This window comes from Pelophylax lessonae (genome assembly GCF_965119305.1).
Source record: "Pelophylax lessonae genome assembly, chromosome: 4".
Taxonomy (NCBI): Eukaryota; Metazoa; Chordata; class Amphibia; order Anura; family Ranidae; genus Pelophylax; species Pelophylax lessonae.
The window spans coordinates 25,016,208-25,041,425 of NC_138771.1; the positions used below are offsets into that span (position 1 = coordinate 25,016,208).

Sequence of the window (25,218 nt, forward strand, 5' to 3'; positions counted from 1 at the left end):
CCTTTTAGAGAATACAGGCCAAAGCATCATTTTGTGATCCATTTGTATGGAACATGTGAATGATGCCAACAAAAGCAGTAAAAAAGATCCCCTGCAGCCAGTCACAATAGAGCCCCTTCTAGCAACAATAGATCCCTTCCAACAACAATTGACCACCTGAAACAAATTCCCCCCCCCCGCTTGCAGTGACTATAAATCCCCCATCAACAATAGACCCTGGCAGTAACAACAGATCTCTAAACGACCAGCATCAATAAACTCTCCAGCAGCCTGCAACAATAGACCTGCCCTCAACGGTAGATCTCTTCCAGCAACAATTGACCCCCTAGCATTATAAGACCCACCCCTCAGCAACAATCGGTCTCCCACCAGCAACAACAGACCTCCCCTCTGCAAAAATAGATCCCCTCTAGCTAGAAAAGATCCCCCAGCAGCCAGTAGTAATAGACCCTGCAGCACACCCCAGCACTCCTTGCCATTGCATACAGTCAGTGCTGTAGAAGCCAGAACTGCATTTCCCCCCTCCCCCCGCGTTCCTGCTGAAAAAAGCCCTGCTGTTTTGGCTATGGAACAGGAAGTGAAGGGAAATCTCCGCAACGGGGTACAGATGTAAAAAAAATAAAAATCTGACAGGCGTTATAACCCTCCCTTACTCTATACAACATGGAAAAAAAAAAGTTTTGCCTATAGTTCTGCTTTAAACCTGAATTAAACCCATCAATTTACCTGTTTCTCAAAACAGTTACATTTGAGACATGCGGAATAAACTGCCACAAGTGCTTCTGCTCTGAACAGAACGGTCAAACCATCAAATGGTCGGTGTCATAACTGATCACATACAGCACCAAGGCAGCTTCCTTGGTTGGTTATAAAGGAAGAGGAGAGTTTAGTTCTGCTTTAACCAGTTTCAGCACAAGGCTGTCATATGACATCCTGGACCTGGAAGTGGAGATATCTGGATGATGGGTGCAGCGTCAGGCATCATTCAGATATCATCTTTTTGCAGCCGGTGATTCCCTGCACCGTAAAAACAATTGTAGTGGCAGTTCAGCCACTTGATTATTCTTACAGGTGGCGGGAGGGACCGTCCTCCGGTGCTTCTCACGGCTCGCCCGTGCGATCTGCAAGCTGGTGATGGAATCCGTCGCCTACAGGGGTTCACCATAAAGAATACCGAGGACTAGATGGTCCCCGGTGTTCTATCAGATTTCCATACCCCATCAGATTTCCCTACATACGTAATTTCTAGGTGAGATCAGCTGTGAATTCGTCATGCAGCAGCTTGTAGCCGCGTCACACGTACTATTGGGCATGCGCAGAATAGGTAGGGAATTTTGATAACATCGTAATGGGTCAGGCAAAATTCCTAGTGTGCATGCGCACCAACGGGTCGGGCAGCGGGATCTCTGATAACAAACATCCATCCGATCCCCATGGCCCACACTATGCTGACCCGACAATCCGATCTCCATGCCTCACACTGCGCCGACCCGACAGTGGGCGTGCGTGTGTGGGTAGGGAATAGGATTGTCCCATTGTCTGCTCGGCGCAGTGTGGGCCATGGAGATCGGATGTACGTTTGCCGCTGCCCGATCCTGTGGTGCGCATGCGCCCGCTCATGCGCAGTAAGACTTTTGCCTCACCCCCTTACGATGTTATCAAAATTCCCTACCTATTCCGCGCATGCGCAGTAGGACGTGTGACGCGGCTACAGCTGGTGCATGACAAACCCGCACCGGAAATTACGTAGGTAGGGAAATCTGACGGGGTAGGTAGGGTTTTCTGATAGAACACCGGCAGTCTCTATGACTCTCGGAGGCCTGGGCACAATGTTATGACATCATGTCTGGCCTAGAAATTGTAAAGATTGCCGTGTACTCTGCTGGAAAGGCCGAGATCGCTTTTTTTTTTTGTTTTTTTATCTCAGTCTTTATTGCCTAGAGGAGAGATGTGAGGGTCCTAAAGACCCCACATCTCTCCATAACCAGTTGCCGACCCCCTCCTGTATATTTACTGCGGCAGGCTGGCTCGTAAAGGCAAAGCGACGTAAGGATATGTCGCTCGCCTGGGAGGAGCTAGGGGGCGAGCACGCGCCGCCGACGGCACGCTCCCGCCCTCACTTGGCAGTGCGGGAGCCGATGCGTGTGTCAGGCGGCTTCGACTGCCACCTGACACTCTCGATCGTTCCCCGCTGAGAGAGGACGGTCAGCTGTTGTAAACACAGCTGACCGTCCTTCTCCCTGAAATGATCACAGAGCTCATGTGATCCTGCTATATAGGATCGCATGTCTCTGTCCAACCCCCATACAGTTAGAATCACTCCCCTAGGGTCACATTTAACTCCTTGATCACCTATACTGTTAACCCCTTTCCTGTCAGTGTCATTATTACAGTAACATTGCATATTTTTAGCACTGATTACCGTAGTAATGTCACTGGTCCCCCCAAAAGTGTAAAAAAATGTCCGACCGAAAAAGAGGTCCGATCTGTCTGCCGCAATGTCGCACTCCCGCAAAAAAAAAAAAAACGCAGATCACCGCCATTACTAGTACAAAAAAAAAAATTAAAAATGACATAAATCTTTCCCGTAGTTAGTAGACCCGATAACTTTTGCCCAAACCAATCAAAATACGCTTATTGCGATTTTTATTTTTTTTTTACCAAAAATATGTAGCAGAAAACTAATTGGCCTAAAATATTAAAAAAAATTGATTTTTTTTTTTTTTTTTTTTTTTTGAGAATGTCATATAGCAGAATGTGAAAAATATTGTTTTTTTTTCAAAATTGTCGCTATTTTTGTTTATAGCGCAAAAAATAAAAATCGTACAGGTGATCAAATACCACCAAAAGAAAGCTCTATTTGTGGGGAAAAAAGGACGTCAATTTTATTTGGCTACAGCATGACCGCGCAATTCTCTGTTAAATTTAACGCAGCGCAGAATCGCAAAAAATGGCCTGGTCATTAACCACTTAAGCCCCGGAGGATTTGGCTGCTAAACGACCAGAGGGCATTTTGCGATTCGGCACTGCGTGACTTTAACGGACAATTGCGCGGTCGTGCGACGCTGTACCGAAACGAATTTGGCGTCCTTTTTTTCCCACAAACAGAGCTTTCTTTTGGTGGTATTTGATCACCTGTGCGATTTTTTGATCACGCGCTATAAACAAAAAAAGAGCGTAAATTTTGCAAAAATAGCAATATTTTTCCCTTTTTTTTATATGAAATTCCCCCAAAAAAAAATGTAAAAATCAAAATTTTTTAATATTTTCGGCCAATTTGTTTTATGCTACCTATGTTTGGTAAAAAAAATCGCAAAAAGCGTATTTTGATTGGTTTGCGCAAAAGTTATTGCGTTTACTAACAAAGGGAAAGATTTTTGTCATTTTTGTTGTTTTTTTTTTTAACGCGTAATGGCGGCGATCTGCGATTTTTTTTGCGGTACTGCGACATTGCGGCGGACAGATCGGACCCTTGACTGACATTTTTGACACTTTTGGGGTTACCAGTGACATTTCTACAGTAATCAGTGCTATACATATGCACTGTTACTGTAAAAATGCACTGGTAGTGAAGGGGTTAACTTTATTTGAGAGGGAGGGGCTGTGTGTGTCCCTAGGGGCGTGATTCTAACTGTGATTGGCTGTGGCTTCAACTGTATGCAGAGTGATCAATGGATCTACATAGTAGATCCATGTGATCAGCTCTCATACAGAGAGGAGAATGACAGGCAGCTTGTTTACACAAGCTGCCTGACTATCTCCCTCTCCCCCGCCGATCGCAGAGTGGCCGGCGGCGATCGGGTCCGCCGGTCACACGCGCGGGGGGGTCCGTGACCACGCGGGAGCGGGAGCGCGCCTCCGGCGGCGCGCGCTCGCTCCCTAAACCCTCACAGGCGAGCGACGTAGACCTACGTCACTTTGCCTGTGAGGGGCTGACCGCCGCCGTAGATAGTCGTGCGGCGGTCGGCAAGTGGTTAAGGGGGCAACTCCTTCCGGTCTTAAAGTGGTTAAAGAGGACCAGTCATACCCTATTCTTATTACAAGGGAAGTTTACATTCCTTGTAATAAGAATAAAAGTTGAGGTGAGGTGAGGTATCACCGCATCGTTAGAGCGAGAGCAACAATTCTAGACCAAGACTTCCTCTGTAACTTTAAACTGGTAACCTGTAAAAAATGTTAAAATGTCCTATGGAGACTTTTAGGTAACGAAGTTTGGCGCCATTCCACGAGCGTGCGCTATTGCTTGTTAGGTATCTATTTACTCGGCATAACATCATCTTTCACATTATACATAAAAAAATTGGGAAAACTTTTGTAATTGTTTTTTTTTTTATTCATAAAAGTTTTTTTCCCCAAAAAATTGCGTTCTGAAAAATTGCTGCGCAAATGCCGTATGACATAAAAAGTTGCAACGACCGCCATTTTATTCCCTAAGGCAGTGATGGCGAACCTTGGTACCACAGATGTTTTGGAGCTACATTTCCCATGATGCTCAACTACACTGCAGAGTGCATGAGCATCATGGGAATTGTAGTTCCAAAACATCTGGGGTGCCAAGGTTCACCATCACTGCCCTAGGGTCTCTGCTAAAAAAAAAATGTATGTTTGTGGGTTCTGAGTAATTTTCTAGCAAAAAAAATGATGATTTTTACATGTAGGAGAGGAGTGCCAGAATAGGCCCGGTATGGAAGCGGTTAACTACTTCTGGACCAGAAGGTTTTACCCCCCTTAATGACCAGGCCATTTTTAGCGATACGGTACTGCGTAACTTTAACTGACAATTACGCGGTTGTGCGGCACTGTACCCAAATAAAATGTATGTCCTTTTTTTCCCCCACAAATAGAGCTTTCATTGGTGGTATTTGATCACCTCTGTGGTTTTTATTTTTTGCGCTATAAACAAAAAAAAGAGCGACAATTTTGAAAAAAAAAAAATTAGTTTTACTTTCTGCTCTAAAACACAGCCAATAAAAAAGTTTTAAAAAATCGAATTTTTTCATCAATTTAGACCAATTTGTATTCTGCTACATATTGTTTGTAAAAACAATTCCAATAAGCGTATGTTGATTGGTTTAAGCAAACGTTATAGCATCTACAAACGATGAGATATTTTTATAGAATTTTTATTTATTTATTTTTACTAGTAATGGCGGCGATTTGCGATTTTTAGTGGGACTGCGACATTGCAGTGGACAAATCGGACACCTATTTGACACTTTTTGGGGATCAGTGACATTAATACAGTGATCAGTTCTAAAAAAAATGCTTTGTCACTGTACTAATGACACTGGCAGGGAAGGGGTTAACATCAGGGGCGATCAAAGGGTTAAGTGTGTCCCTAGGGGGTGCTTACTAACTGTGGGGGGGGGGGGGTTTACACTGACTGGGGAAAGACAGAGATCCTGTTTTCTGCTTAGCAGGAACACAATATCTCCATCTTCTCCTCTTGCAGAATGGCGATGTCCCTTGTATACATAGGCAGATCGCCATTCTGCCTCTCTCTGGGATGATCGCGGGTGGCCGGCGGACATTGGCTCCGCTGGACCCATTGATTGACATCCCCGCTAGCCAATTACGGTGCGATTGTGCCTCTGGCAGTGCAATGGCGCCATCTAGTGGCTATTGAACGAAACGACGTACATGTACGTCAGTTCATGCAATAGCGCCACTTTGCCGCATTGTATATACATAGCTACCAACTGTACCTGATTTCGAGGGACTGTCCCTGATTTGGAACAAAGTCCCGCTGTCCCTCTTTTCTCACCATTTGTCCCTCATTTTGGTCTGATCTATATAGCTGTATAAAAAATGCACTTTTTAAAAAAGTGTTTCACTGTGCTAAATATTTAATCAAAATTATTTTTTGTTGCATTTGTAAATGTATAAAGGAATAGTAGTGTATAATATATAGTTACATAGTTAGTGAGGTCAAAAAAAGACATCAGTCCATCCAGTTCAACCTATGATGTGTGTGTGTGTTTGCTGTTAACCACACATTGTATACCCCTGTATGTTGTGTTCTTTAAGGTGCCCATCTAATAGTTTTTTGAAACTATCAATGCTCCCTGCTGATACCACTGCTTGTGGAAAAGAATTCCACATTCCCCATTGCTCTGACAGTAAGTACTCCCTAGGTATTTTAAGGTTAAACCAACTTTCCTCTAGTTTTAATGGCCACGTGTCTTATTGTATTCCCTTTCTCTGAATAGTTTGTTCCATATGCTAGGGTTTCCAGTACAGTATTTGTACATTGATATCATATCCCCCCTCAAACGTCTCTTCTCCAGAGAGAATAAGTTCAGTGCTTGTAGTCTTTCCTCATAGCTGATGTCCTCCATTCCCCTAATTATTTTTGTTGCCCTTCTCTGGACTCTCTCCAGTTCCAGCACATCCTTTCTGTGGACCGGTGCCCAGAACTGGACAGCATACTCCAGATGTGGCCTGACCAGAGTCTTGTAGAGAGGGAGAATAATCTCTTTATTTCTGGAGTGAATCCCCTTTTTTATACATCCCAGTATTCTGTTGGCTTTGCTTGCAGTGGCTTGGCATTGCATGCCCCTGCCAAGCCTGTTGTCCACTAGCACCCCCTGGTTCTTTTCCATCTTAGATTCACCCAGAGGTCCCCCCCCCCCCCCAGTGAGTAGCTTGCGTTCGTGTTTCTGACGCCTACGTGCATTACTTTACATTTTTCAACATTAAACCTCATCTGCCATGTAGTTGCCCACCCCGTTATTTTGTTTTGGTCTGCTTGTAAGGTTTCCACATTCTGCACAGAAGATATTGGCAAGCTTAGTTTAGTATCATCCGCAAATACTGAGATTGTACTAGATATCCCCTCCTCTAGATCATGTATGAATAAATTAAACAGGATTGGTCCAAGGACAGAACCGTGGGGGACCCCACTTTCCATATCCGCCCAATCCGAGTACTCCCCATTAATCACCACCCTCTGGACTCTCCCCTGGAGCCAGTTCTCTATCCAGGTACTCACCCTATGGTCCATACCTATGTACCTTAGTTTGTACAGTAAGCGCTTATGGGGAACGGTGTCAAATGCCTTTGCAAAGTCCAGATACACCACATCCACAGGCTTACCTTTATCTAAATGACAACTCACTTCATCGTAGAAGGTTAATAGATTGGTCTGGCAAGAACGATTTTTCATGAATCCATGCTGATTACTACTAATAATACAGTTTTCATTACTAAAGTATTTTATATAGTCCCTTAACATCCCCTCCAAAATCTTGCAGACTACTGATGTAAGGCTGACCGGCCTATAGTTACTCGGGATATATCTCGGCCCTTTTTTAAATATTGGTACCACATTGGCTTTTTTCCAATCAGCTGGCACCATTACAGTCTGTAGACTATCTGTAATGATCAAGAATAATGGTCTGGCTATCACCTGGCTAAGTTCCTTAAGAACCCTCGGGTGCAAGCCATCCGGTCCCGGTGATTTATTTATGTTAAGTTTCTCTAGTTTAATTCTAAGTCTATCCTCTGTTAGCCATGGCGGTACTTCCTGAGGTGTATTATTTAATTTAGCATTAGCATTACAAGCTGGGTTAGTGTAGCCTCCCGATTCTTTTGTGAAGACTGAAGAGAAGAAATTATTTAGCACTTTCACCTTCTCCCTGTCCTCTGGGGCCAGATTCCCTTCATCATCTTTTATGGGGCCAATGTGTTCTGGCCTCGCTTTCTTACTGTTTGTATACTAAAGAATTTCTTGTTTGTTTTTTTTTTTTTTACTCTCTTCCGCTATATGTCTCTCGTGTTCTATTTTAGCCGCCCTGATTTTGCCTTTACATTTCTTATTGCACTCTTTGTAATGCTTGAATGCTGCCAATGACCCCTCAGTCTTGTATTTTTTGAAGGCTGTTTCCTAAGTTGCCCCGTATTTCTATATCCGTGAGCAGGTCTGTATTGTTGGTAATCAGTAGGTCAAGTACCGCATTGTTTCTTGTCGGTGCGTTCACCATCTGACCCATGAAATTGTCCTGCAAAACATTTAGGAACTGCCGGGCCTTGGCTGAATGCGCGGTTCCTTCTGCCCAGTCTATATCTGGATAATTAAAGTCCCCCATTATAATGACATTTCCCATACTTGCTGCCAATCCTATCTGTGAAAGGAGGTCCGCCTCCCCCTCCTCCCTCTGGTTGGGGGGCCTATAGCATATGCCCAATATTACCTTCCCTTTGAAGCTCTACCCATAGAGATTCTGCCTCATCCTTAGCTCCATTATTAATATCATCCCTCATATTTACCTGTACACTGTTCTTAATATACAGGCATACCCCTCCCCCTTCTCTATCTGTGTGATAAAGGGAATACCTCTGAAGGGTCGCCAGCCAATCATGAGAGCTGTCAAACCAAGTCTCTGAAATTCCCACAAAATCTAAGTCCTCCTCAAACATCAGCAGCTCCAGCTCTCCCATCTTGTTGGCCAGGCTTCTAGCATTGGCATACAAACCTTGTAATTTTGTCCGGTTGCATACTATATCCTGGTTTGACGTTTTTAGGCTGCTCTTGCGTTTTTTTCCCCATACCCACCTTGGGTTTAGGAACTCTTAACACCCTACCACTAATGTCCCCATTTGTGCCTGCTGAACCTTACTCCCCGCTGGCTAATTCTACATCTGTACCCTCCCCCCATCACCTAGTTTAAAAGCCCCTCTAACTTGTTGGCCATCTTCTCACCCAGTTGCACCCTCCCCATTTAGGTGCAATCCTAGAGCCGGTAGCTGACTGAGAAGTCGGCCCAGTTCTCCAGGAACCCGAAACCCTCTTTACTACACCAGCTCCTCAGCCACTTGTTAACTTCCCTAATCTCCCGCTGCCTCTCTGGTGTGGCTTGAAGTACAGGTAGTATTTCTGAAAATACTACCTTGGAGGTCCTACTCCTCAATTTAGCTGCTAAGTCCCCTAAAATTGTTTTTAAGGACTCTCCATCTCCCTCTGACTTTTTCATTGGTACCCACATGTACCATGACAGCTGGGTCTTTCCCAGTAATCTGTCCACCAGATCCGTGATGTGCCGAACCCGAGCGCCCGGTGAACAACAGACAGTTCGACACTTACTGTCTTTTTTACAGATTACTTTCTCTGTCCTTCTAATAATTGAGTCCCCTACCACCAGAACCTGATTTTCCTTTCCTTTGCTCCTGCCCTCACTTGAGGAGTTCTTCCCTTGGCAGCTAGGGGCGTCCCTCTGCTCCAGCAATGCTGGTCCCTGACTGGTTTCCCCAACATCACGCAACAGGGCGCATTTATTGGGGTGCTCCAGCCCAGGACCGGCCTCTTTGCCTTGTTCCCTTCTACCCCTCCTAACTGTCACCCATCTACTCTGCTCTGATGCCTGCACCCTTGTATCTCCGCCCTCCTCTGTGCAGGCCCGTGCCTGCACCTGACTGGTACGCTCCCAGCTCTCCTTCAGTATGGACATTCTTTTCAGTGTTGCCAGTTGCTTCCCTAGATTCAGGACCTGAGCTTCCAGGGAAGCAACTTGCTTACGTTTTGTGCAGCTATAATCGCCCTCAATCGCATGATCGAGGAACGTATACATGCCACAAGATGGGCACCGAGTCGCATCTCCACACCCGCCGGGCATTCTTCCCACTATCTGCCCTAAAGGGGATTTAGAAATTTAATAAAAGCACTTGTCAGTTTAAATAAAAAAAATGTTTTTATGTATAATTCTCCTTTAAGGGGGCGTGGCAGGGGGTGTATCCTATGACTACATACTTTTGCTAATTGGTGTCCCTCGTTCCCATCTGAAAAAAATTGGCGATATGTGTATACAATGGCCATTCGGCAAGTGGTTAAAGCAGAACTAGTCTAAAATAAAAGACTTGAGTGCAGGCAGGCTCTTTTTTCCAGAGGAGATAAGCAATGTGTCTTTTGCAATAAAACACATTTACCTGCCTGCTTTGCATTCACTAAGCTCAGCTCAGGGTACATTCTCAGCATGGTGCCCGTGTGCTGGGATGAATTGCATGCAGGCCAATTAGGATGGCTGAAGACGCAGTAGCCAGGGAGAAGATGCTGATGCTGTCAAAGGACCTCACAAACTTTGGACCACTGAAGGAGAGGTGAGTATTGGAGACTTTAGTTCCCCTTTAAACCCAAGCAAAGTTTCTCACTTTTTTTTTTAACATTTTTATAATCCTATAATCCCATGGTAAAGTACCACTAAAGCCACATGATTTAAAGTGGACTTCCAGCCTGGGGGGGGGGGGGGGGATTAAAAGCCAGCAGCTGCAAATACTGTAGCGGCTGATTTTTAACCACTTCTGGACCGGAAGATTTTCCCCCTTAATGACCAGGCCATTTTTTGTGATTCAGCACTGCCACACAATTCAGCACAGACACTCTACCCAAATAAAATTGATGTCCTTTTTCTCCACAAATAGAGCTTTTTTTTGGTGGTATTTGATCACCTGTGCGATTTTTATTTTTTGCACTTTAAACAAAAAAAGAGCGACAATTCTGAAAAAAAAAATATATATATACATTTTTCACTTTCTGCTATATAACATTCCCAATAAAAAAAAAAACATTTAAAAATCTAATTTTTTCATCATTTTAGGTAAATTTGTATTCTAAAGTTAATAGACTCCGCGCTAATTATAAATAAATAAATAGGCTGCAGCCTCCCTGAACTATAGTCAAAGACGAAGGTAAAAATAGGGTAATGGCGCTGCCCGTAGTGGTGAATTCAATAGATATTGTTGGGTGCAACAGTAAAATAATGTGATAAATAAACAATGAGCAATAGTGTGTAAGCCAAGTGAGTATAAATAAATAAGACAGTGTGTAAACAGTAAAAACAAGGTGATGTGATCCAATAAAGAATAAATAACTTAAAAAACTCCTCAAATGCATAAAATGACTAGAAATGTATAATCATATAAATAAGGAGACTAAGTGCACCCGAAGATTATTAAAGTGATATAGTGCCAAAAAGTGGCGGGTAATATTTAAGGTGACAATGTGCACAAATACAAGTGGATTGAACCGGACTAAAACGAGCAATAAAGTGAACCGTGCACATAAGAAATATAAATTCAAAGTAAGATGACAGTTATAAATAAAGTGCAATGAAATGCACAAAAGGTGGTCGGTGCATATAAATGCAATAAGGTGACAAGGTATCAACTGGCAGAAAAGTCCGTATGGCCAGTACCAAAACAGTGACCAAGTGACAGGATTAATCTTAATCTTAATCTTCTCTAATGGATGCTGGAGGTGACCCAGTGGTGGGTAACGAGTGAGGTGCTGGGTGACCCCTAAGGTAAGTAGCTCACTCACCAGATGTACCCACCCCACACAGGGATATAGAGCGGGTAATATGTAGGTGTTGATCACTCAGTGGGATCCCAATTCCTTCTGAAGGTAGAAGAATACCAGGGGTCCTCCGCAGGTAAACAGGGGTCCTAGTGGGATGCTCAGGATCCTAGGGTGGTTCACGCTCAGAAAGGGGCAGAGATGTATAGTAACGAAGTAGAACTACTTCACTACTGTACTTAAGTACGGAAAGGCGGTATCTGTACTTTCCTGGAGTAGAATTTTTTTCTCCTACTTCCACTTTTACTTCACTACATTTTTTCAATGATTTCAATACTTCTACTCCGATATTTTTTTTTTGTGCTGCATAGTTACTCGTTACAATTATAAAAATTACCTCTGCCAGAACAGTAGATGGCAGGTTTCATGAAGCTAAAAACATGTGTATTATCAGCGCATACGAAAATAAAAGCTACTGTATGTATAAATAAAAGCTGCATTTGAAATAATAAAAAACAATATGATGTTCAAACTTTTGACTTCTTTCTTTAATAACTACATAACACAGTACTTGTACTTCTACTTTCAGTACTTGAGTAGCAAAATTTTTAAAAAAAACTACTTGCAATACTTAAGTACAAAAAATGTTGAATACTTTAGTACTTCTACTCAAGTCACTTTTTGATCGAGCACTTGTACTTTTACTCAAGTATGGATTTCGAGCACTTTATACAACTCTGGAAAGGGGTTAATCTCCAGTGGTCCGCAGTTAGGTGTCAGCCAAATAAGTAGGGGCAGGAGGGTCATATAGGCAGCGCCAAGGACGTCTGATGAGGAAACACGTACAGCGCCGTTGCACCACTTCACAACAGCTGACCGTTCTTCTCTCTCAGCGGGGAACGATCACGGGTGTCAGGCGGCAATCGGAGCTGACTGGCCCGTGCATCGGCTTCCCCGCTGCCAAGTGGGGGTGGAAGAACGCAGACACCTGCGCGCGCTCGCCCCCTAGCTGCCTGCTCGCGACTGACATAGAGCTATGTCGATTTGCGCAGCAGAGCCACATTGTCGCAGTAAAAAGGCGGCGGCCGGTCGGGAACCGGTTAATCGGCGTAACAACATCTTTTACAATATACAAAAAAATTGGGCTATCTTTACGGTTTGTTTGTTTTTTAATTCAGTGAAGTGTAATTTTTTCAAAATAATTGCATTTGAAAGACTGCTGCACAAATACCAAGTGACATAAAATATTGCAATGACTGCCATTTTATTCTCCAGAGTCTTTGCTAAATATATATATATATATATCCTTGTGTACAGTCTCCTAGATTGAGCCCCATGCAGGCAGCCCACCACCTTCCCCACAGCTCTGTGTGCCAGCTGTCTCCTATAGCAGCTTAATCATCATCCGGGCTCAGCTCCGCCCTACCATCCACTATCAGCCAATCAGAAGTGACGCTATCCTTTGGAGCGAGTCTTGCAACGCATCGTACTTCCGGCTTCTGATCCGTAGACGTCCTGTGCGTCCCCACGTGACCTCATTAGGGACACGTCATCTGAGCGCTGCTATTGGCTGGAGCGCAGTAAACATCTGGTGTGAGGAGGAAGCGGCTCCTGGCGGTGTCAGCATGGAGATGGGCGATCAGAAGGTACCGCCCGCCCAGAAAGAACTAGAATTGGACTTCGCCAGCTTTCTACAGGAGACAGGTGCTTCTTCCCCGGGTGTCTGCGTGTATGGAGGAGGCCGGCTGTGGTGTGAGGCGTGCAGTACATTATAGTGTAGGGGGAGGGGGGCTGGCGTTACCTAGGCAGGTCAGATGGACAGCTGTCCACCATCTGACCTGCCTGGAAGACAGTCACCCTGTGTGACAGCTGGCCCTTTAAGTGGCCTGGTAGGAGGGGGCTTAAGGTAATGTGGGATTGTGATTGGCTGTGCACTGATGACATCATCTGGAGCCCCTTTTACCAGTGGATCATGATGCCTAATGCCTGTAGGAGGGGCTTCCAGTCATGTGGCACTGTGATTGGCTATGCAGTGACATCTTCTGGGGTCCTGCCTACTGGTGGGCAGTGATAACCAAGGCTGGTAGGAGGGGCTTCTGATCATGTGGCACTGTGATTGGCTATGCAGTGACATCTTCTGGGGTCCTGCCTACTGGTGGGCAGTGATAACCAAGGCTGGTAGGAGGGGCTTCTGATCATGTGGCACTGTGATTGGCTATGCAGTGACATCTTCTGGGGTCCTGCCTACTGGTGGGCAGTGATAACCAAGGCTGGTAGGAGGGGCTTCTGATCATGTGGCACTGTGATTGGCTATGCAGTGACATCTTCTGGGGTCCTGCCTACTGGTGGGCAGTGATAACCAAGGCTGGTAGGAGGGGCTTCTGATCATGTGGTACTGTGATTGGCTATGCAGTGACATCATTAGGAGCTCCGCCTACCAGTGGATTGTGATAACCAAGGTTGGTAGGAGGGGCTTCTGATCATGTGGTACTGTGATTGGCTATGCAGTGACATCATTTGGAGCCCCGCCTCCCAGTGGACTGTGAAAACCAAGGCTGGTAGGAGGGGCTTCCAGATATGTGGCACTGTTATTGGCATTACAGTGATGACATCATTGGCAGCCCCTCCTACTGGTGGGTTGCGATGCCTAAGGCTCTTAATCATGCAGCACTGTCATTGGCCAAACAGTAATGACATTTTTGGGACCCCACCTACTGATGGGCTGTGATGCCCAAGGCCTGTAGAGGGGCCCCTAATCATGCAGCACTGTGATTGGTTGCACAGAGATGCCATCTTCGGGAGCCCTTCCTACTAATGGCTGTATTTTCCGGAGCCTGCAGGTGGGTCTCCTCATCTTGCAGCACTCTGGCTGGCTGTGCAGTGATGACATCATTAGGAATCCCTCCTACTGATGGGCTATGATGCCGAAGGCTGGTAGGAGGGGCTCACAGTCATACGGCACTGTGATTGGCCACACAGAGATGACATTGGGAGCCCCTCCTACAGGTGGGCTCTGGTGTGCTTCCGTGTTCAGTGAACTTAAGGCGGAGCTCCACCCAAAAGGGCAAGCTCTGCTTTTTTTGCACCCTCCACTGCCACATTTGTCACTTTTTTAAGGTGGTACCGGCTCCCACTTCCTGTTCAGATCACCGTGGCATTCTGACCTGGAAGTTTGCCGTCCCCCGCAGTCTTCTGGGACACATCACAGGTCCCAGAAGACTACGGGGCCATTTACAAGGCACAACATGACTCGCACAGTAGGAAGCCGGCTGTGAAGCCGCAAGACTTCACTTTGTTTACCTTACATGCTATGCCGGCGCCTGCACCCGAAGCCCCTTGAAGAATCAGCTCAGGTGAGGAGATCGCTGGATCCCTGGACAGGTAAGTGTCCTCATATCAAAAGTCAGCTGCTACAGTATTTGTACTTTTTGGGGGGGGGGGGGGGCGACTTTCTTCGCCAGGGAGGGAAAACTCGTCACCTGGCAAGATCAATCAGTGGGGTGATGGGGCAAAAGATAGATTTACACAGAGCTGGGCTTAAATTATTACTCCACCGGTCTGTAGGTCACCAGGGAGGGAGCTCTGAGATAAGGGAGCCATGGCCTGCTTCACTACCAGGAGAGCTGCTTTGTGTGGGGGGGGGGGGGGATACCAACTGCAGGTAATACAGGTGACAAGTCCTCTACCTGTTATGATGAGTCATACCCAGTAGAGTGATTTTATTATAGAGTGTAATATAGCTCAGAGTGTACGGGGGGGGGGGGGGGGGACCTATTGCTGCATACTTTTTGAAAATGCTGCGGAAAAGGGGGGGATAATTCTGTAATTTAAGGACATTGTACACTTTTTAAATGTTTTCATTGTTATACCTCGGTATTAGTGGAGTTCTGTGCCCTGTGTAGTTTCAAACTTACCATAATGTACATAAAATCTCCAAGGTAGCCAAGGTCCCACACGATGCTGAATGGCATGCAGTGCGCTGCATGGGGCTGCTGTGGCTGCACTGACGCGTTTCAGGGGCGAGCCCCCTTCCTCGGAGCCAAAAAGGTTAATTTTTTAATATTTTAATGTTTTTAGTGGTAATGCGCTAGGTCGGTGCGCCCCTTTTCTTTTTGTTGTCTTTTTCCCAGTTGGTTCTGGATACTCTTGATCCTGAGGGGGCAGCAAGACCATAGGCTTTTATCCACCCAAGTCTGAAGTATCTCCCTTCCCTCCGTCATATTTCACTCGAGCGCAGGAGAATTGTTCTTCTAGTTTGATATCTTAACTTGTAATGATTGGCTCACATGTTGTGGCTGTAGTTTGTGGTGTCATTGGCTGATCAATCCCTCTATGTCCATGTATTCATTCATCTTCCTTGTCCCTATCTGCTAAGGCAGTGGTCCTCGGGACCCACTAACAGGCCAGATTTTAAGTATTACCTTGGGGGATGCAGACTTGAATACTGCAATCACTGAGAAGCAAATGAGATCACCTGTGATGTAATTTAGTTATCTTGCAAACCTGGCCTGTTGGTGGGTCCCGAGGACCGGATTTGAGAACCACTGTGCTAAGGGATAGGCAACTTCTTGTTCCGGGTCACACATCATCCAGTCCATGCATCACACATGTGGGAGCACTAATGTGATCAAACCCTGAATGGTGATCTCTCTGGTAATGGCTCTTCCTGTTTGTCAGATCCAATTACTGTATAAAGCGGGGTACGCACTAAGAGAAAAGCGGAGGAAAAATTCTGTAAGGGGAATGATCATTCAATTTTCGTATAGTAATTCCACAACTTTCCACATCCGAATCTCTGGATCAGACTTTCCAACTGAAAATTTCCAAAGGGGCAAACGATTTTTGTTTAATGTGTACCGCTTTCATAGGAGAAAAATCAGATACAAAAGACTGCGTATGATCAGAAACACTTAAAGCGGAGTTCTGGCCTCAAATACCTTTTTTTTTTTTTTTTTTTTTTTTTTTTTTTTTTACTAAAAATACCCCTATAATACTAATCCATCTCCCTTTACAGAACCGCTATTCTCATACTTACTAGGTGTAGAGTATTGGATTTTAATCAAAATCGTACTTTTAAAAACTCTGTCTGGGCGCGGCCATCTTGGATGTGGGCATCTGAAGCCGCAGTGCAATCTGCTGTGTCCTTCTTCCTGATTCCAGGGAGTGTTCTGGGAGTTCTTCCTGATTCCAGCCTCCTGGGAGTGATGACAAACAGCTCCCAGGATGCAATGCAAAGGGGGAAGTGATGTCGGTGGCCGTGGCCACAGAGGGGGGGGGGAGGAGTAGGAAGTACAATCAAAAATGCCCTGAAAATAAGGTAAGGGACCCCCCAAAAAAATTGAAAATGCCCAATTGTTGATCAGCATAGTGAGCGCTCCAGGAATCACTAAAGTTGCAAAATAGGCCGGAACTCCACTTTAAGGCCCCTTTCACACATGCTATCCGTTTGTCTGTTTTTCATCCATCTGTTGACGGATGAAAAACGGACATCAATGTATCTATGTAAAAATGGATGACAACAGATGATCATCCGTTTTCATCCGCTTCCGTCAATGTCCGTTTTTTTTGAACGGATGAATGCCTTATTTTTCATCCGTCAGTAAAACGGATCGGACGGAAAATGGATGGAAAACTGATACATTTAGAGTTAGTGTTAAAGGGGCCTAAAGGAGTTGTAAAGGCAGAAGCTGCATTCTATGCATTAAGATAAAAAGCCTTCTGTGTGTAGCAGCCCTCCCAGCACCCCCTAATACTTACCTGTGCCCCCTCTTTGTCCAGCAAGTCAGTCCTGAGACTCTCCCTCCTGATTGGCTAAAATACAGTTGTGGTGCCATCGGCTCCCGCGGCTGTCAATCAAAATCAGCAGAAAGGGGCGGGGCCGAATGGGAGCTCTGTGTCTGAATGGACACCCAGAGCTGCGGCTTGGTTCAGGTGCCCCCATAGCAAGCTGCTTGCTGTGTGGGGCACTCAATAGGAATGAGGGACCCGAGATGAGGAGGACCTGGGCCATTCTGTGCAAAACCAACTGCACAGAGGAGGTAATATAACTTTTTTTTTTTTTTTTTTTTTTTTTTTTTTTTTAAACCACTTTAGACCCGGGAAGGATTTTCCCCCTTCCTGACCAGGCCCTAGTTTGCGATTCGGCACTGCGTTACGTTAACGGACAATTGCGCAGTCGTGCGACGCTGTACCTAAACTAAATTGATGTCCTTTTTTTCCCCCACAAATAGAGCTTTCTTTTGGTGGTATTGGATCACCTGTGCTACTTTTTATTTTTTTTTTTTTTGTTTATAGCGCAAAAAATAAAAATCGTACAGGTGATCCAATACCACCAAAAGAAAGCTCTGTTTGTGGGAAAAAAAAAGGACATCAATTTTATTTGGGTACAGCGGCGCACGACCGCGAAATACAGTGCCGAGTCGCAAAATATGGCCTGGTCATTAAGGGGGAAAATCTTCCGGTCCAGAAGTGGTTAAGCAAAAAAGGATATTGTATTATCGATTTTTGTTTTATTTATTTATATCACCTCTTTGCCGTGTGCTTTATTTAGAGTCCCAAACCTCCTTTTTTTTTTTTTTTTTTTTTTTTTTTTCCTTTTATCTGTATTGGGGATGGAGGCAGATGACCAAGTCATTACCTCATTTAAAGTCCCACAATCCACCCCCCCCCCCCTTTCCAAATGATCCGAAACGCTAAACATTCGTAGTAGTAACTGTATTTCCACCCTCAGCTCCGACTTTCTGTAAAACATCGAGGAAAACCGGACGATCATTTATCCGATTTTCTCAGTGTGTACCCAGTTTAAGAGGGGCTCTGTCATTAGCTGGATGTTGGCACCAAAGCACAAGTCCCTGCCCAGCACCTGTCTATTTACTAGAACACTGCCCCTTCTGTTGAAGCCATATTGTGCCCACTTCGTGCCCCCTGTGAGGGCTCTACACAATATATTCCTGGCCGTTGACCTTTATATCCCAAGGAAGGAATAGGGTTGCTGCACTTTACTGATGGTACCCAGTAAATGGCAGAACAGTCAAATCGCATCAACATACAATCTGGAGTCACTTGACATTTCATAGTCAATCACATTTAGTGGACAGTCTGCAGCAGTCACACGTGAAAGCATTTGCAGCCATCTTTCTTCAGACAGTATCTCCCTTCTAGTCCCAGTCCCACCCAATAGCTCTCCCCAGCTGAGTATGCTCCCTGCAGTTACTCTCCTGATCCCAGAGTCATTAGTACTCCATCAGAGGGCTCCGACTTGCCCATTAGGCTTTAGGCATCCAGCTCACGACTCTCCTAAAGTCGCTCCAGAGACCTGATTGGTGCTGTACACCTCTCCTGGGACTTCCGCCCTGAGCAGGTCTTTGACTGTGCTAACTACACCTGCATAGGTGTGGAGTAATTGGCTCCCATGCCCCATCTGCCTAAGGCTCCTCCCCACCTGGCTTCTATATGAGCCCTGGCTCACCCATGACATCACTACAGGAAGGACTTTTCTAAAAGGGGAGCTATCCCTTGTTTGTAACTTTTTCTTTTTCCATACTATTTTAGAACAGAGCCACCTAGTGGCAAACTAGCTAACTGCACCTGCTTACAACTGTGTAGCTCTCACCTGCAGAGCACTAGACGGTGAGACCCAGGGATTGTGGGATATGTAGCTTCTTCACAGGAAGTGTCAGTTCTCATACTACATACAGAGGTCATGCATTAACCTGTGCAGTGCCTCAGGTTCGAACAGAAACTGCTGACGCTGGAATGTAAAGATTTACTCTACTGTAGGCCGTGTGTACAGGGCCACCAATGACACCATGAAACTACATGATCAATATACATCTTATGAAGGTGAAAAACGCAAAGGTATAGGTAGTCAGTTCACACTAAGGCGACACGACTCTCTACTACTTCGGGGGCGACTTGTTCATTACCATGCACCAGGACTTCGGAGCGACTTGCAGGGACTTTACATAATGGAAGTCTATGCAATGCCTTTAAAATGTGCCAAATTCCACACATTTTTATATTCTGATCTGCAGAACAGTAGAAACAAACAAATGAGTTTAGGCAAAGAAAGATACATAAGATATAAGCTCCATCCGCCTGTTCAGAATCTTTGGAAGACTCGGCTGGCATTTGCTAGCATTATCTCTGGCATTGGAGAACGATGAGCTGTCAGTTGCTATGCAGACCTGCTGTTTGCAGAAAGGAGTATTGGACGCTCACACATGGCATGCTGCTTTGTTGGAAGTGGGGTGAGAGAGCCATGTGCTTCCCCATACCTGGAAGGATCTGGTTATTCTTGGCGTTCTGAATGGTGTGGCAATGGAGAATGTGGAAGGTAGATTATTTTTGTAAGCTATTTTCTTTCAGCAAACCTTTTACCTTCCTGTGATCTGATCATGCAAATATTTGTATCAAGTTTATGTAGACTTGAGTTTTATCACTCAAATGCTGAAAAAATGAAAGCTCCAGTTGTACCATCTTCATGATGAAAGATTTTCATTCAGCCATGGTTGAGTAGTTCAGTTGGGTAATGCAGTAGGCTATGGTCAGGTAAGGGCAGTTGAGAGTGCATTCCTCCATGGTCAGGTAGTTGGGTAAATGTATTCTTCCATAGTTTGGTAAAGACATTTTTCCATGGTTAGATAGTCTAGTTGGGTGAGGACAGTCAGACATGTTTGGGTGGGTGCTCCTTTCATGGTTGGGTGGTTCAGCCAGTCAAGGGGCATTAGGCATGATCTGGTGGGTGCATTCTTCCATAGTTATATAGTCCAGTTGGGTAAGGGCAGTTGGCTATGTTCGGGTGGGTGCACTCTTTCATGATCGGGTAGTTCAGCCAAGTAAGGTCATTAGGTGTTCTTCCATGGTCAGGCTAGGGCAGTCGGCCATAGTCGGGAGAGTACATTCTTCCATGATTAAGTAGTTGAGTCATTTGAGTGCATTTGGGTAAATGCATTCTTCCACGGTCTGGTACTCCAGGCAGGTATTTGCAGTTGGCCATGGTCATGTAGTTAAGTAGAGTAAGGACAGTCAGCCACAGTTGTGTAGTTAAGTTGAGTAATTGCAGTCAGCCATGGGCATGTAGTTCAGTCGAGTAGGGGCAGTCAGCCATGGGCGTGTAGTTCAGTCGAGTAGGGGCAGTCAGCCATGGGCGTGTAGTTCAGTCGAGTAGGGGCAGTCAGCCATGGGCATATAGTTCAGTCGAGTAGGGGCAGTCAGCCATGGGCGTGTAGTTCAGTCGAGTAGGGGCAGTCAGCCAAGGGCGTGTAGTTCAGTCGAGTAGGGGCAGTCAGCCATGGGCGTGTAGTTCAGTCGAGTAGGGGCAGTCAGCCATGGGCGTGTAGTTCAGTGGAGTAGGGGCAGTCAGCCATGGGCGTGTAGTTCAGTCGAGTAGGGGCAGTCAGCCATGGGCGTGTAGTTCAGTGGAGTAGGGGCAGTCAGCCATGGGCGTGTAGTTCAGTCGAGTAGGGGCAGTCAGCCATGGGCATGTAGTTCAGTCGAGTAGGGGCAGTCAGCCATGGGTGTGTAGTTCAGTCGAGTAGGGGCAGTCAGCCATGGGCATGTAGTTCAGTGGAGTAGGGGCAGTCAGCCATGGGCATGTAGTTCAGTCTGGTAAGGGCAGTCGGCCACGGTCGTGTAGTTCAGTCGGGGAAGGGCTGTTCAGCCAGTGGTTGTGCAGTTGTCGGCGAAGGGCAGTTAGCTGTGTTAGGGTGAGTGCATTCTTCCACGGTTGTGTAATTCAGTGGAGTAGGGGCAATCAGCCATGGGCGTGTAGTTCAGTCGAGTAGGGGCAGTCAGCCATGGGCGTGTAGTTCAGTCGGGTAAGGGCAGTCGGCCACGGTCGTGTAGTTCAGTCGGGGAAGGGCAGTTCAGCCAGTGGTTGTGCAGTTGTCGGCGAAGGGCAGTTGGCTGTGTTAGGGTGAGTGCATTCTTCCACGGTTGTGTAGTTCAGTCGAGTAAGGGCATTTGGCCATGGTTAAGTAGTTCAGTTGGGTTGGGGCAGTCGCCCGCCATCATGTAGTTCAGTCGGCGAAGGGCAGTTGGCTTGTGTTCGGGTGAGTGCATTCTTCGGGAAGTTCAGTTGAGTAAGTGCAGTCAGTCGTGGTTGAGTAGTTCAGTTGTGTAAGGGCTGTCATGCGTGATGAAGTAAATGCTCTTTCACTGTCGGGTAATTCAGTCCGGTGAGTACATTCTTTCTTTTATGGTCAGGCTAGGGCTGTAGGCCTTGATCAGGTGAGTGCATTCAGCCAGCCATGGATGGGTAGTTAAGCCAGGTTAGTGCATTCAGCCATTATCTGGTCGGTGCATTCGTGGTCACAGACGTATCTTTGTAAATGTCTACTTAGAATAATATTCTGAGATCTGTTGCCTTGTTTGCCTTCTCACCCAGGATGGGGTAATTCTTTGAAGCAGCCAGTCTGCCACATGAATTACTTCTGATGCAAAACTGGAATCCCGTTGATTTTAGTACATGCTCGTATTTTGTCCCGTTCTGTCTTTACACAGCACCTGTAATGGTCTATGCCCACTTTTTCATGGTGGTCTCCTATTGCCACAAGAGGGTGGAGAGGCTATTCATCCGAGAGAGGGAAAATTGGTCCTCTGTTTGCTTGTGTTGGGCAGAGGAGCAGAGAATATTTAATTTTACATTGAAAAATATTAGCTTTCATCAGATTATTTTTATAACAAAACCATTTGCCAGGATAAAGAGGTGTCTGAGGTTCTGAACATTTCCAGCAATGCCGATAACTTGATTTTTTTCACTAGAGGGCGCTCATGTCTAGCTTACAGTTTTAGACCAGCTCAGTGTAGATATTCTTATTGGTGTTCTATGTTGTATCGTTTTGTCTTATATATTGTTGATCATTTATGTTTTACATAGAAGCAATCATGTTTGCTTATTATATAGGAGGATCAGCAGAAAACCGATTTTGCATACCTTTTTTAATAACTAAAAAGAGATTTTCTGCAATCTCTAATGATGTGAATGCACCTGGTAGCCAGAGAACAGTTCATTTTGGTCTAGGCTTGTGATATTAAAGATTATAGCAAGGTTATAATTTGGTATTAAGGATGTGTAAATAAGTAACGCAAAACAAACGTACACTTCCTATTGGCTGGCCAGTGGTGTGCTTCTCTGAGAGCCCAACATTATTTTGAGGGTTCTTCTGGGGTAAAAAGGTTGAGAGGTTGCTTAACCACTTCTGGACCGAAAGGATTTTCCCCCTTAAAGCGGTTGTAAACCCAAAGTTCAAAAAAAAAAAAAAAAAAAAAAACCTGCAAGACAAAGGCATAATGAGCTAGTATGCATCGCATACTAGCTCATTATGTATAACTTACCTTAGAACGAAGCCCCGACACGGACCCCCGGACATCGCTGCGGGCGCTGCCATGATCCCTCGCCGTCTCTTCCGGGTTCGGCGGCTCCGGCGCGGTGATTGGCTGGAAGAGACGGCTCCGGCCAATCATCGCGCCGGAGCCGTCTCTTCCAGCCAATCACCGCGCCGGGAGTGATTTTCCGGCAAGCTCCCGGCAAATAGATTGAAGGTCCCCCCCGGACCTTCAGAGCGCATGCACCGCTCGCGCGAGCGGCTGCATGCACTGTAAATATCTCCTAAACCATGCCGGTTTAGGAGATATTATTTGTACCTACAGGTAAGCCTTATTATAGGCTTACCTGTAGGTAAAAGTGTAAAAAAGCGGGATACAACCGCTTTAATGACCAGGCTATTTTTTGCAATTCGGCACAGCGTTACTTTAATGGAAAATTGCGCGGTCGTACGACGCTGTACACAAAAATGTATGTCCTTTTTTTTCCCCCACAAATAGAGCTTTCTTTTGGTGGTGTTTGATCACCTGTGCAATTTTTTTAAATTTTATTTTTTGCCCTATAAACAAAAAAAGAGCGATAATTCTGGAAAAAAAAATACTTTTCACATTCTGCTATATAACCTTCCCAAAAAAAAAATTAAAAAATCTAAAAATTTTTTTTTCATCATTTTAGGCCAATTAGTATTCTGCTACATATTTTTGGTAAAAAAAAAAAAAACGCAATAAGCGTATTTTTGATTGGTTTGCGCAAAAGGTATCGCATCTATTCACTACGGGAAAGATTTTCATATTTTTTTTTTTTTTTTGGTGTGGGACTGCAACATTGCAGCGGACGGATCGGACCCCTAACTGACATTTTTGACACTTTTGGGGGTACCAGTGACATTACTACAGTAATCAGTGCTATACATATACAGTGTTACTGTAATAATGACACTGGCAGGAAAGTGGTTAACCCAGGAGTGATCAAAGTGTAAGTGTGAGCCTAGGGGGCGTTTTCTAACTGGGGGGGGGTAGGGACTTGTGAAATGACCATAGAGACCTGTGATCCTATATAGAAGGATCATAGGAGCTCTAGGATCATTTCAGAGAGAACGGTTGGCTGTGTTTACAACAGCTGACTGTCCTTCACTCTCAGCGGGGAGCGATCGCGGGTGCCCGGCGGCAATTGGTGCCGCTGGTCCCATGGATCAGCATCCCTGCTGCCTAGTGGGGGCAGGAGACTGATGCCCTCGCCCCCAGGAGCGCTACCGCAGATCAACGTACAGGCACGGCGATTCGCGCTGCAGAGCCAGCCTGCCACAGTATAATATGTGGCGGGCGGTCGGCAAGTGGTTAAAGTGTTACTAAAACCCAGGACTCTGCATTCACTATATCTGATCTCCCACAGTACACAGAACACGGACATGCAATTATTTAGTAAATATAAACTGCTAAATACCTTTTCTCAACAGCAGTATATAGGCTTCTATCAGTGTCTGGTTAAAGCTTATAGGAGGAGCTACATGACCCATGACCCTCTGTCTGCACAGGGCTGATTGGCCCTGTGCTGATCACATGCACACTCCCAAGAAAACATGAAAAATTCTCTAGCAATATGCACCAAACTGAGCCATGTGCAGAGTGCCTCCATTTACTCTGTCCTATCCGGACATGTTTTTTTGGAGGGGCGATGCAAGAAATAGAGGATTAGAGAAGACAGGATCAAACAGCCTTTTAACACAATGCAGAGGATTTAACCCCTTAGGTTCCACAGTTAGTATAACAAGCATGCTTTACTACATATGCACACTGATTTTACGCCCAACAAGCAAAATCCCATTCATTTCAGTGGCCCCTGTTCAGATATGAGCATTTTGTCGCCTGAAGCTCAAAAAAGTACATGAGCTCCTTTTTTGGCAGATTTCAAGCGTTTGTGAGATGTCAATGCCTGCCTCCAAACACCTGAAAACGATACGCTCAGGTATGAATGGAGTCTTATCGGGAGTCGCTCCCTGCACACAGGCTCAGTATATGTAAACAAAGACCACTAAGGCTGGCCATAGATTGATTGATTTTAAGTTCTGCGGGAAAATTTCGATCCAGGTGTGGCCCCTCCCACACAATAGACGTCAATCTAATGATTGGGCTTGGAATTTTTTTTTTTTCTTGATTAATGGCTGCAGCCACTGATCAGTTTATTAAAATAGTGGAGAGTCCCAGCAGGGAGAATTTCTCCATCTAGCTCAATTGTGTGGATGGAGGGATCCATTTTTTTTTTTTTTTCCTTTAGCCTACTGGCTGAACAAAAAATTGGTGAGCGCAAACCGTGCCCCATCATTGGTTTCAGTGGGAGGAACAACAGTTATCTATTGGTGTCTGTGGGAGGGATGGTGCCCCCGTGGTTGGTGTCTGTGGGAGGGATGGTGCCCACCCATGGTTGGTGTCTGTGGGAGGGATGGTACCCCCCATGGTTGGTGTCTGTGGGAGGGATGGTACCCCCGTGGTTGGTGTCTGTGGGAGCCCCCCGTGGTTGGTGTCTGTGGGAGGGATGGTGCCCCCCCGTGGTTGGTGTCTGTGGGAGGGATGGTGCCCCCGCCGTTGGTGCCTGTGGGAGGGATGGT

At 45.6% G+C, this 25,218-nt stretch overlaps 1 protein-coding gene across 1 annotated transcript in view; it reads left to right on the forward strand.

Moving 5' to 3' along the window:
- Window positions 1–12,832: 12,832 nt before the first annotated feature.
- Window positions 12,833–25,218, forward strand: part of SELENOS (selenoprotein S) — a 44,228-nt gene continuing 31,842 nt past the window's right edge. Inside the window, exon 1 of the mRNA XM_082253068.1 lies at window positions 12,833–12,991. Within this exon, the coding sequence (XP_082109194.1) occupies window positions 12,913–12,991 (79 nt within the window). The 5' untranslated portion in view covers window positions 12,833–12,912. The remainder of the gene's footprint in view (window positions 12,992–25,218) is intronic.